Below are 17,502 nucleotides of genomic sequence, written 5' to 3'. Positions count from 1 at the left end.
AATAATTTATAAAAAACCAAAACAAATTAATTGTATTGAGATCTGACACATACCACATAATTTACCCATTTAAAGTGCACAGTTCAATAGTTTTTAGTATATTCGCAGAGTTGTGCAACCATCACCAGAATCAGATTTAGGATATTTTCATCACCCCCAAAAGAAATCCTGTACTTACTAGCAGTCACTCCCAAACCCTTAACTGTCCAGTCCTTAATCTATCTCACATCTCTATAGGTTGATTTTCCTGCTCTGGACATTTCATGTAATTGGAATCATACACTGTAAGATCTTTTCTGTCTGGCTTCTTTCACTCAGCACCGTGTTTTCAAGCCTCATCCATTCTTCATTGCCAAACAGTATTTTATTGTATTGGGTGTACAACATTTAATTTATCCATCGTGCGAGGTATTCTTTTTACTCTTATTCTTTTTAATTCCCTGGTTGGTTTTGAACCCAGTGATGAAGATAAGGTTGGCCAGTGTGGAACCCGATAGGCACCTTTATCACTCCCTGCCACCCCTTCCTCTGCCAGAGCAGTCCTTTCTGCCCTCCCCCAAGTCTCTAGAGAGCTGGAGAGAAGGATTCCTTTGCATCTGAGAACTGTTTATTAGCATTTGTGAGAATCTGTGTGAATAACAACACCTCTTCAGAATCTGGGGGTGACCCAGGGGCTGGGATTGATTCCTGGTGAAGTAGCTCCTTCCCTCTTGTCTGCTCACTGCTTTGGTCCAGCAAGAAATTCACCGGTGGGAAACATTTAAGTGTATGAAATGCTGGGGGGGGGGGCGGAAGGGAGCGGAATCTAGTCACATTTGAATCATACATTCATTCAACAAATATGTATTGAGTACTTGCTATGTCCCAGGCATTTGGGATACCACAGTGCACAAAACATTCTTTTCTGGGCGGGGAGACGGACAGTGAATAAAGTGGAGAAAACTGGAGAAAAATGCAGGGACAGGAGATAGGCAGATAGAAAGTGGGACAGGAATCACAATTTCTTGGTCATTTGGGGGCAAAATTATATTCTCCCTTGAGACGGTCACTTAGAGGTGCACATATGTAGAGATGTGTATCCTTTTCTTCCATTCTCTTCTTTATCCACATTGCCTTGGTTCTCATCAAAAAGTTGAGACCCCAATCACCGGTCTCTCAAGGATCGGGAATGAGGGAGGCCCTGGGTGAAGGATCTTAGCCAGACTGGGCTGATATGAAGGGGATAAATTAATGCCAAAGGAAGAGCTATTTGGGTTGGTTTTGAGGGACCAAAACCTGGTTTCTGGTTTGGGCTATAGTGAGAAAAGAAGTTCTCGTACGCGAGGTACTGGGTGAATAAATTACGTATCTATTAAAGGGGGTAACTAACAGTGCCAGCAAGTGCTGATCCGCGCTGGCCGCTCGCTCCGATCCGGGCCCTATTCTCCGGAGTTCACGGGCGATATCAGCTACCGGCCCGAAGTCACCCGTCTGCGGGCAGGGTTTCTGCCCCAACCCCCGACGGCCGCAGGGGCTTTCTGGGTGACCAAATGCCCAGGATGGGGCATTTGCCGGGCCACTCGCCCCCTAGGGCTGGGGCACCCAGTCGCCCACATCGGAGCGCCCCCGGGCCCGGCCGCGAGACTCCAGGCGGGCACCGAGGACGGGCACCCGGCGAGAGGCCGAGGCGAGCCGGGCGAGGGGCACGGGAGACGCGGCGCTGCGGGCCGCAGGCGGGCGGGCGGGAGGACCCAGGAGGCGGCGGCGGCGGCGGCGGGCGGGGCGCTCCCTGCTCCGCCTCCCCGCTCCGCCCTCCCGCTCCCGCTCCGCCCTCCGGCTCGGCGCCTGCCCGCCCGCTCCCTGCGCCGCCCGCCAGCTCTCCTCGCTAGCTCGCTCGCTCTCGGGCCCCCCATGCGGATGTGACATTTCACGCCGCCGCCATTTTGAGAGCGAGCCGAGCCGAGCCGCCGGGCGCCGCGTCCGCTGCCGGAGCCCCGACGACGACGCCGAGGAGGCGGAGGCCGCAGCGCCTGGAGCGCGGCCGGCCCGTCGCCCGCCCGCGCCGCCGCCGCTCCCGTCAGCCCCAGGCCCCGCAGGCCCGCCGCGGCCGGCCAGGCCTCCCGCCCGCCGCGCCCGGCCCGAGGCGGGGCTGACTCCGCGGCCCTCGCCCGGCCGCCCTCCGCCCCCGGCCGGCCCGCGGCCCCGCAGCCCCGGCCCCGGCGGCGGGAGGCGGGCCCCGCGGCGGCGGCGGCGGCGGCGGCGGCCGCAGCGAGCGACGAGGCCGCCCGGCCCAGCCCGCCGGCCGCCCGCCCGCCTCGGCGCCGAGATTGGGCGAATCGCGAGCAAGTACGTGCGCGTCTCCCTGCCGCCGCCGCCCGCCGCGGGCCGCCCCGGGGCCGCCGCCGCCGACGACGCGCGGGAGGAGGAGGAGGAGGCCGCCCCGCCGCCGCCGCCGCCGCCGCCGCCCCGGCTCGCCGCCGCCGCCCGCCCGCCGGGCCCGCAGTCCCGGCCCCCGGCCGCAGGCGAGGCCCAGGCCGCGGCCGACATGAACCACCAGCAGCAGCAGCAGCAGCAGCAGAAAGCGGGCGAGCAGCAGCTGAGCGAGCCCGAGGACATGGAGATGGAAGGTGAGGCCCGGGAGCGGCCGCGGCGGGGCCGGGGGGCGCCTTCCATTGTGGCCGGGGGGAGCCGCGGGAGCCACGCGAGGGGCTCGCCATCTTTAACCAGGCCCCGGGCAGCCCCGGGCGGCCGCGGGCCTCGGCCTGGCCGGCCCGACCCGGCCGGCCCGGGCCGGGTGAGGCTGCACAGTCATGCCGGGCCCGCGGGCGGGGGGCGGCCGGTGGCCCCCCGCCCGGCGCATTGTCCGGCCGGCGGGACCCGGGCGGCCTTGCCGGCACAAAGCGCCCGGAGCCCGGAGTTGTAAATTAGAGCGCTCCGGCCGCGGAGGGACGCGGGCGTTTGCGGACTGCTGGCGGCCGCTGCGCGCCCGGGTTGGGGAGCCGGGCTCCGGGGACCGTCTCCCCGTTGGGGCGTCGCGGGGGCCTGGCTCTGGCCGGTAAAGTCGGGGAACCGGAGACCTCCTTGGGCTCGGGGCTCGCCCGCACCTGCTCCCGCGCGCTCCCCGGCAGAGCCCATCGGGGCTTCGAAGCGGACCCCCAGATCGCTCCGTAACAGCACTTGCTGGCGTCGGGCTTCATTTGGAAACACCTGCAAGGGGCGCAGATGCTCTCAGCCTTTGGACGGGCCCAGAGTTCGGAGTCAGGCGCTCTTCGTTTCTGAGTTAGCTGTATTTCGGGGAGTTTGGCTGTGTGCGGTGCAGTCAGCCTCCGGCCAGGTGTGTGTTTGAAACTACGTGAAAGCCGCCGCCGCCCTCCCCCCCACCCCCACGACTACCTATCTCTAAATCCACCCTGATTCCAGAGGTAACTTAATTTTCTGCCCATGTGCCAGCAGTTTTCCAGGGTATCCTGCTTTGAGATACAAGGGCATGGTAATAGAGGTTTGATGCAGAGGCACTGGACGCGGAAGGGTCTTGGGCTTACGTACCTCAAGCGGACTTGGTGGTTGGAAGGCATCTTTTATTTCTCGTGGCCCCAAGTACTGAAAAGGGCAAAGTCCAAGGAGTCTTAAAAGAGAGTCCTTACCTATTTCGAGGGGGACGGACAGGCAGGAGTCAAAAGAGTGCCCCTGAATGAACGGGGCATTGAATGTTCTGTTCTTGTTTTGCTTTTAGCCAGAGATCTTGGGGTGTGGAAATGAATGGGGGTGCTAAGGAAGCTCAGATGAAGCAGCATTTGTCCTGTGGGGTGGCTGCACGTGTGGGGTGCTGCCCCCTGGTTGGTGGGAACTCTTACCATGACTGGTACTCCCCTGTGAGTAACCTACTGCCAACAGTTGGATGTGCTCTGAAGAAAATGGCCTGCGAGATGGCAAAAGGCGAAGTGGTGGAGATGCCTGCGGAAAGCACTTCCTGCTGGTACTTCAGTGGCCAGTAATGGGGGACAGGAGAACCCAGTCCATGCCAAGGACCAGGCTGTCCGTCTCACTTGGCCCCAGAAAGGCAATAACTTGGTAGAGTTTTTGTCACGTGTCATTAAACAATTAGCTGAAGGAATACATTGCGGAGAGAATTATGTATATTCCTTTTAATGCCTTGTAAAAAGGGATTGCTTTTCAGTTTCCTTTTCAAGTTATCCCCCAGTCAAGACAAAAATCCACTAGTGCTAGCATATCCGTGTCCCACTTATGTTGTCTTAGCACTTTTTAAGCGTTTTGAACACAGGTGAGAGCTGATCAGCATGGACCCCACTGCATAGTGTATTTCTGGTACAGAACTGGGTCTCTGGGGAAATAGTCATGTCCACAAGTTTCAAGGGCTTTTCTATAAGACTAGAGAGTGTTGAGTGGAGGAAGAGGTTTCAGAAGTCATGCATGCTTTTAAGACTACGTTTTTTTTCTCAAGGAGTTTTGTTCTCATATCCAAGTTTTTGTTGGAAAAGTCGCCCGTAAAATCATTAATCTGCAAATTTACTGGTGTCTCAAACTGGATGGCAAAGGTTGTAGTTTATTATTGCTGATTCAGTAAACTTCAGTCTTCTTTTGAGTGGGCCTCTGATTCATTATCCAGAGGGTACCTTGTCTTTATAGAGCTTATGGTCGTCAGCACGCTGTGAACAGCCGCAGGTGTGCAGTTTAAAAAGCTGCCTATGTCTTAGGCAGTCTCTTTCAGCCTTTCTTAGCCTTCCCACTCCTAAAATGTGGCGTTAGGTTTATACATTGTAGTTTAGGACCAGAAAGTGTGAAAATCCTTCCTATTAAAAAGCGAGAAGGGTGGGATTTAGTGACCATCAGCTCTGCTTGGCTTGTCTGCCAGGCTCCGTGAGTGACTCGCACCTGCTTGGTGTTCGCCTTGGTTCCTGTAGACTCACTCAGCAGCTGGAAGCTGTCAGGGCTCCCTCTGATGAGCTCGAGGAAGGGAAGCTTTGTGGATGAGGAGCATTTGCCCGCCCCTCCTGGGCAGGGCAGTTTCGAAGGAGCCGGGGAGACTGGTTTGGTTGGCGGTTTTTTCCTACCAGCAGGTCCGGTGTTAGTTTGCGCTCCTGCTCTGCTTTATTGGGGTCACATTTGCTTTTGACTGATCCCTGCGCAGCCCTTGCACATCTGCTGGAGAATAATAGTGCTCAGGATTAGTTATTTTAAAAACATCTTGTTTTGAGCCGTTGGGAAAGTTACGAAGAGTGAAGGGCAGAGAGGGAAAAGATGGGGGGGGCGTGGGGTATGGTGGCAGTTCAGTGGGGTTGAGACCACATGTTTCCTTCCTGTGAGGCCCGTGCAGGTTTTCAGGTTGGGAGGCAAATAGCACCATGGAGGTGGTGGCCTTTGTCGGCCTGGCCAGGAATGAATGTGCTCCACAGTTTATTCACTCTCTAACTCAGAGGCAGTGCAGGCCGAGGGGCTGCAGGAAGGACCTGCAGTGGCCTCTGCCCTCTCGGGTGCTTGAGAGGTGATAATCTGGTCTGTTACGCCCCCTCCGAATCACCAGGAAGTTTTCCCAAGGCCTGGCTTCTGCATAGGCCGGCTGGCACGAATGTCAGTACCTTGATGTTTGTGCCCTGGTGTGGCTCTGCCGCCCGTGTGAGCAGTCTCCGTTTCAGAGTGTAATCTTTGAGACTCATGGGCACAGACAGTTTTGGTTGACTTTTGTACAACACTCAGACCACTGCTCTCAGGACACCAAGCTGGGAGCAAACCAGTGAGTCGTCTGCAGTTTCTGAAAAGAATTGATCACTGACTTCTGTGGTTTTTGTTTGGGGGGCAGCAGTGGTAGATTTCTTTTTCTTTCCAACTTGTGTGGGTAGATGGAGTTTCAAGTTACTTTTCTGCTAAAGCAGGTTTGGGAGTGGAAAGTGAATTCTCTTGTACATGTGTACCCAAATAAACTACACTTGGGCATTTTATTATATCTAAAACATGTTTGCTTTTCAAATCGCGCCGTAACAAGACAAAAATCAAATAATATGAGAATATTGATTTTCCTCTCACATTAGCTTTGGTTGGTAAAAGAACTCTACAAAGTGAGCATCAACTTGGAGAACCCAGAAAAGATAGAGACACATAGAAGAAATTAGGCCAAACCTAGAAACATCTGACTGATGTGAGCCTGTCAGGTTTTGATGGGACTGGAAGTTACTTTCCAAAGGCATCCGCCCTCCTGATTCTTCCAGGCTGCTGATTTTGATTATCTGTAAACAAAGATTGTTAACAGCACATATTGCAAAAAAGTGTATACCTTCATCTTGTTTTTTTTGGGGTGGGGTGGGGGGGTCAGTTTTGTGGAAAGGAGGAAAGAAGCCACTGAGTTAACTCATGGTGGGGCAGTGTGGTGAGAGAGTACAGGCTTAGCGCCAGGCCTGAGTCTGAACATGGACTTAGCCGTTTAATTGTTGTGTGACCTCATGCATGTTGCTTAAGCTCTCAGTGCCTCAGTTTCTGCATCCTTGAAAAGGAGATCTGTCGTATCCTGCAAGGTTGTTGTGAGGGTGGAAGCACAAAGCATGTGTGAAGTGCTGGGCACAGAGATAGGAGCATCAGTGTTCACTCATGGTGTTGTGATGGTAAAAGGGTTGCACCTGAGGCAGGGATGGGCACAGGTTAATCAAGCATGGCGCACACAGGTGGGGCAAGTTGACTTTCGTGGTTCTACAGTAATTATATCCTGACATGGATTAGGAAGAAAACTGACCAGCCTCAATCTAAGCAGCATTGTTTATGAAATCCTAGGCTTGATGTGCCTAAATAGATATATAAGGTTAATGGTATAATATTTTAAGAAAAATGTAGTGGATGATAGAGGAGTGGCTAGTGGATTTGGTGCGTTGTGACACTGCTGCCGAAGCCTGGTCCGCTCACGGCCTTCGTGATGAGAGTATTCTTGCTCTTGCACTAGGCTTAGAGCATCTAGTAATGGATTTGATGAGGTTGCCAATCAGGTTGGAGCAGGGAAGCCAGGTCACACGAACCTCCAGACTTTGGGAGTCGGCCCTGAATTGTTGTCTCTAAATCCCACATCCTGTTACCAAAAGCCCTTTTGGTTTTCCATCCACCACCCTAAACGAGGCGGCCCCTGTTGCCTCATGCTGGAACTTTGCAATAGCCTTCTTACTGGTCTCTGCTTCCACTCTTCCTGGACCCCACACAGCTGTCTTTTCACTGCCCTGCTTATTAGAAGGACTCAGGTGTGCTGCCTTTCTCATGCAGGTAGACGGGTAGTCGCACAGCCCCGGCCTCTGCCATCAGGATCCTCAGTCAGCCTGCTTTGTGCTTCAGGCTCTGAGTGCACACACACTTGCACTGCATGGGGTGCAACTCTGGCTTTTGGGCCCTGTACTTGCACAGGTAGTGTCTGCTTCTCCTTGGATGCAGACAGGACAAGAGACCCCAGGAAAGTGATTCAGATGCCACCTTTTCCCTAAACTTTTCTGGTGGTCTCAGCCACTTGCCTTGCGTAAGAGCCATGTCTTGCCCCCTGAACTACTTGTGGGGTTGCTCTTGTGTACTCATCTTCCTCACTGCTGGACTGTTTGTGCTGAAGATACCCATCTTATGTTCCTTCTTTGTTAAATGTGTTTGTGGGAGACACTCATTCAGGAAACAGCAATTTTAAGGCAAAACAGTAGTGCAGGAGATGGCTGGCTGGCAGGGTGGTGTGTGAAAGAGAATGCCAAAGCCATAAACCAATATTGCTTTGATAGCTGCTAATTCAGTTTTATTGCCTTTAACGTAAGTTGCTTCAAGTGGCATTTTTGATCCTTTTGCAAGGAAAAGCTCCTTTTCCAGACAAGGGTATTGATGGACCTTACTGAAGTTTTCTATTGAGTATTTTAAAATTTGTTAATGTTTCTGGATTTTTGCATGAGTAGTATGTAGCCTGGGTACTTCTGCTTGATTTCGAAGGCAAAGGAATTTTACTCTGGGGACCGAGTTGTAACCAGGTATTTCTTGACATGTACTGTGACGGTTAAATGTTAAAATGTCACCTGCTTCAGAAACTTCTTGTTCTGAACTAATTTGGACTTAGGCAAGTTGGAGGAAGCAGGATTTTTAAGTGTCTTGCGTAGGCAAGAAAGTCAAGTTATGCCATTTTGGTAGTAACAACACATGGCTCGGCTAATGAGAAGTCAGATGTGTTGAAATTCTCTTGAAGAGAAGCAGGCCTTCTGAGCGTTGGTGATTTAAACTTGGAAGTTGGACATGGAGGTAATTAGAAAGTTTGTTGTGTAGGGAAATACACCGACCTGGACTAGAGTGAATGCTTCCAGAACTTAATGATGACACTAGTGTGGGCTAGCAAGAGCCAGGGAGTGGGGGGGGGAGGGGCTTCCGGGGGGCACGCCTTGGGGAGTAGTGTCACTGTCTTCGGTGTTGGGCAGAGCAGAGCGCAGAGCGCTCCAGGGGGTGACGAGACGGGGAGGGCTCGTTGACTGTGCGGCTGGGCCCTCGCTGGGCTGAGCACGTGCTGCCTTGTCACCAGCTCGGCTGGGACCACTGTTGTGCGGGCACAGCTGTTAATATTCTCAGAGATGCCCAGGTGTCCTTCCAAGGAGCCCAAGTCATCTGATCGACCTGGGGTTTATCTTAACAAATGTGAGTGAGTGCTGTATCAGAGTCTCAAGGTGGTGGTCCTCCCTTCTTTCTGGGTCATTTGAGAATCTGCAAGATAAAGAGAAGGAGGTTCCCTTCTGTGACCACAACAGTTCCACGTGATTTTCCTGCCTGGCATAGAATATTCGAAACCCAGGCCCTCCCTGGGTTCTGATTCCATGCTAGTGACTAATTGGTTTCCCTGACATCCTGATACTGGGAGGACAGTGTCCTGTACGAGGTACCAGCCCCCAGAATATTGACCAGAGGAAGGTCTGGCTCTTGCAATAAGTTGTGGAGCTGGCCTCTGCTTTGGAAAGGGGCTGTATGAGATCGTTGGGGTGACCTGTAATGCAGAGTGTGATCACACGCAGGGTGTGGCCACCAGTGTCTGGGTAGTGATCTGACTTCTTGGCTCCCTCCTGCCCCCCCCCCCCCGCCATGGTACTTTCAGAAAGAGTTGAGGGGGCTTTTCTCTAGGGTACAGGCTGAGAAAACTAAGCTTACTCACCTGGAGTTGCAAGTGCATTTCATCAATATGACTTTGGGGAATAAATTACATTTCAAGGCCCTGAATTGACCCTGTGCTGTTGCTGTTTTCAAGTGAGGACATGTAACGCTCCTTAGCCTGTTCACGTGGTTAGAGAGTCCAGCTCCTCCTCGTAAATAACGTAGGGCAGGTCATTTTTTTTTCTTTCTTTTTGAAGTATAGTTGATGGGTAGGTAATCTTGAAGTGCTTGATTCTTAGAGTTGGTAGTTTATGTCAGCTAGGAGGAGAAATTATTCAGTCAAACAAAGTGTGTGTGAATTGGTTAAAAACATTCCTCAATCCCTATTGCTGTTTTATAACCATCATAGATGGGCACGGAAGAATACTCCCCCAAGAGTCTCAGCCTTTTCCTCTTCTGTCTTTAGCTTGTAAGAACAAGAGGGAGAACAGATAGGGGCTGGAATGCCTGACCTGCACAAAGTCCACAGAAGTAGCTGGTGGAGTGAGGTTGCTGAGCTCTAACCCTAACCCCGCTCCCAGTGGTGGCCAAGGGGCGGCTTCTGACCTGTGTGATATCCTGCCTGTGCTAGCCAGAGGACTCCTCCCTCCTCTAAAGCACTCCAGGTCTCCTGCTGCTACCCATGAGAACAAACTGAGTCTGTTTTCCTACTGAGACCTGGATTGCTTGAGAATGCCAACTCATTTTCTTATGGGGGCAGAGGAGAAGACATGTGGGGTAGGAGGATGCTAAGGGTTTACCCTGCGGTGTGCAGTAAGGTAGCCACCAGCCACATGGTGGCAATCACATTCCTTAACTGACTAGCCACGTTTCAAGTATTGAGTCGCCACCCGTGGCCAGTGGCCACCACATTGGACAAGCAGGTACAGCACACGTCCGACAGGGCAGACAGTGTTAGTGGCCAGAGTTCACCAAGACAGTCTGGCTGGATCCTTAGCTAGAGGGTGTTTCTGGTAGCATTAGTGTCACATTGGATGTTGGAAAGATACAGTGTGTCCTGGAAAAGCTAAATTAAAATGAGTGAATAAATAGTTCCTGGGCAAACGCTACAGAGCAGGCTTTCTTCGGTTATTTGTGGTGAAGAACCAGTTTTTTTTTTTTTTTTTTTTATTAATTTCCAGTCTGTTGTGGACAGTTTCTTTCTGTATTTTGTAGACACGCAGTGTAAACAAATTGTTTAAGAAATGAAATAAAATACACATACACAATGCAAGCCCCAGGTTGTTATTAAAGTCACATTTCAACAGTTATTGCTTAGAACAAACACGCAGGGAGGATTTGCAGAAACTGTATGTGTTCATTGCAAGCGTGTATAGGCCATTAATATAAGGGAACGTGCTACTGCACTTGTAACTTTGTCATTCCACCATGGTAACTGAACAGTTTTGTGTGAAATAGCAATTCCCCGTATTATAACTGAACAGTTTTGTGTGAAATAGCAGTTCTCCATATTAAAAGCTTATTTGCACACTAGTTTTTAAAGTAACAAATAATCTCGCTTCCTGCTTGGATGGATGGCATCCCTGCTCCTCATAGAGAATGTTGATCCAAGTCATTTCGATGTTCGTTTTACTAATATGCAAGTGAGTCCAGTGCTGCGGAGGTATACCCCTGAGATTGGGAGCCATCTTCCAGCAGTTCTCCAAAATGTATCCATAAACAGCTCCAACTCTGTCCTATAAACCAACGTCTAAATTATGTTTCGTTGAAAGAAATGGGTTCTGGGTCCTATTGACTTGGACTGCAGTTAACCAGCTAACCCTAAACTCTTACAAACTGTAATGGGGTCCCGTGGGACACGTGACACCACACTCCAGTTTGACAGCGCACCCACTGGCCGAGGCTAGGATGTTGCAGGAAGTCAGGTTGCTGCAAAGTCTCCCCGCTTGCTCTGTTTCGGTGAGGTCCGCGGAGGGCACCTGCTCGCACGCTCTGCGCAGGCACCTTGGGCTTTGCCACCCCCGCCCCCTGCTTTCTCGTCTGGATGTCCCAGAGCACCAGGCCTCATGGCTTGCTTCTGACTCCACTGTACCCTTGTGGCAGCAGAGCTGTACTTGCTGTGCACTCGCAGAGCCTGGTGCAGGGCTTCTGCTCACGAGATAGACATTTATGCAAACCCTCCCGACTGGCAGGTACAGGGCTGGCTGCCCCCAGCACTTGAGTGAAGGCTCTTGGTAAACATGTGCCAGGGAGGGCTGTGATGGGGGGGGACTGACCTACGGTGGGAAAGGGGTGGGTCATCGGAGGCTTCACAGAGGAGGGGACACAGCTAAGTTCGAAAAGAGGGAGGGGTGGTGTGCTCAGAGGCAGGAGGTGTAGAACAGCATCATGGGCTTGGGATCTAGAGGGAGAGGATCTGTGGTCCCCAGAGTAATGGTCCACAGAGATGTCTGTCCTAATCCCTTGGAAGCCGTGACTATGTTACTTACCTGGCAGGGGACTTGGCAGGTGTGATTAAGTTCAGGATCCCTAGACGGGGAGATTATGCAGTGTTATCCAGGTGGACCAAGTGTAATCACAGGGTCCTTAACCTGTGAAAGAGGGAGGTTGGAGTGGCGTGATGTGAGAAGGCCATTGCTGGCATTGAAGATGAAGCTGGAAAAGGCCAGGAAGCAGATTCTCCCCTCGAACCTCCAAAAGGAGCCAGCCCTGCTGACACATTGATTTTAGCCCAGTGAGGCCCATTTTGGACTTGTGACCTCCAAAACTATAAAAGAATAAGTGTGTGGTGTTTAAGCCAGTAAGTTTGTGGTAATTTGTTCAGCAGCCAACAAAACTAATAAGAATCCAAGAAGGTGGGTAAGAAGCAGTAGGTGGGTGTCCAGTAAACTGGCCTTGAACCTTAGAGAGCTGCGTAGAGGCTGGGAGAGCTTGGCAGCTACCCCTCCCTGGGCCAGGCCCCTGGACGTGAGGGCTGTGTCTGTATCAACTCATTGGTTCCTTACCACAACTCTGAAGTAGATGCAGCAGCATCCCCATTATATAGCTGAGTGAAACAAGGCGCTGAGCAAGTTAAATAACCTACCCAGGGTTGGTGGCAGCAGTGGGATTTGAACCCAAGCCATGTGGCTTCACAGAAATTTGCGTCTCATCATAGTCAGTAGACACTATTTGTCGTGAAGACGTTGTTATTGCTTTTTAATTTAAGCTGCTGCCTTCTCCCGCGTTTCTTATCTCACCACCCAAAGTGGCACAGCTGCAGTTGGGCTCCGCAGTCTGAAGATTTTCGTGTGGTGTTCACCACATGCTTTGAATATAGAAAGTAGCTCACTGCCGAAATCAGCCGGGGCCACCTTATCCTTCAGCAAGTGCAATGTGGTGGCAGAAGCAAAATAGATGTGTTTTTAAAGGTAGATGCCTCCCTTCTTGAGAATCAGGTATTCAGTAATGTGATCCTAAGCTGAAATGAATCATCCCTAAAGCAAACCATTCAGGGCTCTGGGCATATGGAGAGATTTAAACTTGAGAAGGCTCGAGCCTCGTCTGCCAGGGCTCAGGGCGAAAGCGTACTGCATTTCAGAGGCCCAAGTTCTGTGGAGCTACAGGGTCAGACCTCAAGGCACCTTGTCCACTCAGGTCCTCCTGTCACCTCACCCCCATGACCCTGCATCTGCACATGAGCAAACTGAGGCTCCTCCAAGCCACACAGATGGCACCAACCTGGCTGTACCCCTGCTGTATCTTGAAGTCCTGACCAGCTGCATTCTTCTCCTCCCTGTCGCCTAAATCATCTGTTACTTTCTTAAGACAGCAGCTTTCACAAGGTGGAAGGAAAACAGGGTCGGAGGTGCCAGAGCCCGGGATTCCTCAGCTGGGCAGGGGTTGAAAGAAATGAGGTCCTAAGAGGCCAGCCAGTCTCCTCGCTTCACTGACTTCCAGCTAGTTGCGTGGTGGTGTTTCTGTGGCACATGCAGAATATCTTCCTTCTGGGCCTCTTTCCCTGACAGTGAGTTTTAAAACATGAGATAGATACATACACACAACTTTAACAAACTGCTAATGCATTCATCGCTGGGTTGGCGAAATTGAGACCTTCAAGCCAGTGGATTTGGGGTGTCTGGAGAAGATGCAAATAAGCGAGGTAACTCTTGGGCATCCTGGTAGGGGGGACGACCCAGAATGCAAATGATCCGTAAAGGTGACTAGTTCAGCTTCAAGATGTGCGGCAGCCAGCCACACGGATTCACACACTGCCATGCACGGTAAGGACAGGCGGTCCTGGTGGTGGCTGTGATGGTTGTGGGCTCCTGCAGGATGCCCAGGTCGTGGGGATTGTGATGTTACAGGCATGGTCCCTGGGAGCTGTCAAAAGTCTTCAGAATTATTCTCAAGTTGGTCATTAATTACCTTGAGGGCTGTGGGGAAGGGGGAAAATTAGTACTACAAATCTGGAAGTTTTCTGTTATAGCCAGTATTTCCTTGGGAATCAGAGGCTATTATTTGAAATTTCTATTTTGATGAAGTTAAAAGTCCTATACTTTTTAAGGCCTTTTGTTCTTAAAATACTGGTTTTATTTTGGGTATGTTATCAGAGGGCTCTTGGTCACATAATTTTGTTCTAGAGCAGAAAGCGACTATTCTACCCCCTACTTCACGGGCCAAGAAACCATGTCTCTGGGGGCTTGAAGTGATTTAAGTAGAATTAAGTAAACCCTCAGGTCCTACGTCTCACTAGCGCTATTTCAGGGGCTCCATAGCCACCTGTGGCTCGTGGCTTCCGTATTGGGCAGCGCAGCTGTAGACCGTCTCCATCATCACAGAAAGTTCTAGCGGCCAGTTGCTGCTCCAGACCCAGCCTGTGAACTGGGTTTAGCTTTGCCTTTCTAGAAGACCGCCTTGGAGAGGATTGTTTAGAATAACAGAAAACCAGGCATTTTCTTCTGTGAAAACCTGGGAAGAAGGTTCCCCCAACTGGCTCAGCACAGCGCATACTTGGCCCTTGGCCTCAAATCACTGCTTCAGGCACTGGGCTGGGGTGGTTTACAGAGATGAAGAGGTGATAGGTGTCTTTGCTGAGGGAGAGTCAGCAGGATATAGATGGGTCACGTGAACATGTAATTAATGCAGGATAGAAAGCGATGAATGCCACAAGAGGTGCAGAGAGAGGGCTCTGGAAGTGGGGGAGAGCAATTATGTCTGGGTGCAGGGGAGCAGGAAGGCTCCTGAGTAGTACTGGCAGTGGCCGGAGGGGGTGGTTAGGATTTGAGTTCTGGGAGATTTGAGGTGAGAATGGCAGAGGTAAGGCTTTTGGGTAGATGAAAATAGAGGCCCCTCTCTGATTCCTGCCCATGTGCATGGATTGTAATGAACTGTGTTTCTTTGCTCTTCTCCCCTTTAGACTTTGAGGCCGGGGAGCATTTTATTCTCTACGCCTTGAACAGCTGTTTCTACCAGATAATTGAACGCATTGCATTTTTATATTTTAGTTTCAATAGGACTGGAACATGCCACCATGTTCAATGCCAAATAACCTTAATTTTAACTACTTTGGTAACCATTATAAAGGGTTAGATTTGCACCTGCCCTTCTATAAGTCTTTGTGGAAAAATGTTAGTAGTCACCATGAAATTTATTTTTATTTATTTATTTATTTTTCTAAAAAAATTTTATTTTTGGCTGCATCAGGTCTTAGTTGCGGCACACAGGATCTTTCCTTGAGGCACGTGGGCTCAGTAGTTACGGCACGTGGGCTTAGTTGCCCCGCGGCATGTGGGATCTTCCCGGACCAGGGATCGAGCCCATGTCCCCTGCATTGGCCGGAGGATTCTTAACCACTGCACCACCAGGAAAGTCCCTATTACACTTCTTGTTGTCAGAATCCTGGGACAGTTTTAAAATTGGTGAGAAAGAGCTTCTGGGTAGGTGGGTTATAGCTATCATTATTTGCCAAATTAGAAATTAAAACAATCTTAGTTATTCATTTAAAAATAATAAACCAGTACGTAGTAACACATTTAACATACTGCTTGTTGTTGTTTTTTTTTTTTTTTTTTTTTGGCCATGCTGTGCAGCTTGCAGGGTCTTAGTTTCCCAACCAGAGATTGAACCCGTGTCCCCAGCAGTGAAAACACTGAGTCCTAACCACTGGACCGCCAGGGAATTCCCACATTTAACATGCTTTTTATAGGAAATATTTTCTAAAACAAAAATTTAATGAAGAATGGCATTGTTCATACATTTTGCAGATTTCTTTATTATCTGGCTTGATAGAAGACAGCTGGATTCTCATATCTGGTGCTGTCAGTTGCAATGTAAATTTTACTGGAAATATAAAGAAAACCCAGTCTTACAGAGGTATAGCCTTTTCAGGTAACGGTGGCAATTCTTTCATACTACATCAAAATTTGGTAGCTTCTTAAGGTTGATTACAGCATGCAGTTTGAAACCCTATGATTAACTTATCATGCTCTGTTACATTAAAATTTATTGGTTTGTCTTATACTTTGAATGGAGCATTTCTAATACCATTCATTGGTCATTTGGAAAATACTGATTCACAGAGTTATACAGATCTTTTAACTATTGGCATATTTCATTAAACAGTTATATTAAAAAGTCCTTAAAATACCACATTCATGTGTGTAACAGCCTACCTAACTAGGTACAGGGTTGTAGTTATAACTCCAGAAAGCTCACTGGCACAAAGAGAGCAGTGACTTTTGTTCTGTATGTAAGAGTCTTACTACTATCTGGCAGAGGACGAAGATGGTTGGATGATAATTAGCTAGTGGCAGCCTAGTTGTCCGCAGCAGCTGACGCCATGGGGACGGGCAGCAGGCAGTGTTGGGTGGTCCCCTGCAATGGGAAATTGTCCTCTGGTCCCCCTCACACTTACAGGTGTATGTAAGATGGTCCTGTTAAGATGAGTAACAGATATTTTGTGAGAATTCAAGGAGAGCGTGCTTAAACCAGAGGTAATTGTGATTTTGATTGTTTTGCTTTCTATTCCTCCATCCTGGTCAGCATTCCACTTGTTTATTGTTTGTGTCTTTCCCCCCATTTTCTCCGTTTTCCAGTAGCTTGTGTGGAACAGTTGGAACTCTTTGGGAATTGGTCTGAATTTAAACGTAGCTTATGAAGTAGCACACCTTATTTATGTATGTGAGTTTACTGGAGCAAAGGGTGTGTCTGACCTCCCATTTTCCTGGCTTTTTGGCGTTTTTGACTCCCTCTCTCCTCAAAGAACAGGAGCTGTGATGCACACATTTGTGTACAAGACCACCCGAACAAAGGTCCTGAGGCAAAAAGACTCAGACCTGTATATCTTTTATGCTCTCTCAGTTCTCTTTCCCCAAATGGTTAAAGATCTGAACCCATATCCCGAGGCAGTGCTTATTTAAAGAGTCAGTAAATCATTTCTTATTCTTCTCCCTGCCCTCCAGGTGTTTTTTTCCTTTGTTTTTCTTTTGTTGTTTTTGTTTTGCCTTTGGGGTGAATGGCTCTGAGTTTCAGCACAGGTGTAGGTCTGCGTAACCACTGCCCCAGTCAGGACCCAGAACGTCCCCTCACGCTGTGCTGGTCGTGTCTCCACTATGACCATGCTCCCCATCTCGTACAGGTTTGTTATTTTGCAGATGTCAAGAGAATGGAATCATACAGCATGTAACCTAATCAGTAGTTGCTTTTTATTGCTGCTTCCATTCTGTTCCATGGAGGGACATCTGGGTTGTCTCCAGTTTTTGGCAGTTACAAATGAAGCCATTATAAATACCCGTGTTCAGGTTTTTGTGTGAACATGAGTTTTCATTCCTCTAGAGGAAGGTGTAGAGTTGTTGTGTGAGGTATGCTTTGTGAGAAACTGCCACCTACTTCCCAGGTGCCCGTGCCCTCTCCCCCTCCCGGTGTCCCGTTGATCCTCATCCTCGCCAGCACTCGAGTGTCAGCATTTTTCACTTTAGTCATCCTGGTAGGTGGGTAGTGGCTTTAATTTGCAGATATCTAATAGCTCATAGTCACACATCTTTTTATGTATTTATTTGCCATCCGTATACCCTCTGTGAAGTGTCTGTTCAAGTATTTGGGGTTCTTTTGTTTTGTTTTTCTGTCAAGTTTGGAGAGCTCTTTATATATTTGATGTAAGTCCTTTGTCAGATAGGTGATTTGCAAATATTTTCTCCCAATCTGTAGCATGTCTATTTATTCTCTTAACAGTGTCTTTCTGGAGAAGTTCAGCTTATCAAAATTTTCTTCTATGGATCTTGCTTTTGGTGTTATGTCTAAGAATTCTTTGCCATGTCTCATGTGATTACTTCTAAAAGTTTTAAAGTTTAAATCTGTGTTCATCTGTGGTCCATTATCAGTTAGTATTTGTATAAGGTGTGAGGTTGGAGTTCTTTTTTTTTTGCCTATGGATGTCCAACTGTTTCTTTACAG

At 49.7% G+C, this 17,502-nt stretch overlaps 1 protein-coding gene across 1 annotated transcript in view; it reads left to right on the top strand.

Moving 5' to 3' along the window:
* The first annotated feature begins 2,467 nt into the window (after positions 1 to 2,467).
* Positions 2,468 to 17,502, top strand: part of USP7 (ubiquitin specific peptidase 7) — a 55,106-nt gene continuing 40,071 nt past the window's right edge. Inside the window, exon 1 of the mRNA XM_061207752.1 lies at positions 2,468 to 2,606. Coding sequence (XP_061063735.1) covers positions 2,525 to 2,606 — 82 coding nt within the window. The 5' untranslated portion in view covers positions 2,468 to 2,524. The remainder of the gene's footprint in view (positions 2,607 to 17,502) is intronic.

The sequence above is a fragment of the Eubalaena glacialis genome, chromosome 13 (genome assembly GCF_028564815.1).
Source record: "Eubalaena glacialis isolate mEubGla1 chromosome 13, mEubGla1.1.hap2.+ XY, whole genome shotgun sequence".
Lineage (NCBI taxonomy): Eukaryota > Metazoa > Chordata > Mammalia > Artiodactyla > Balaenidae > Eubalaena > Eubalaena glacialis.
This window is presented reverse-complemented; position numbering and strand designations above follow the sequence as displayed.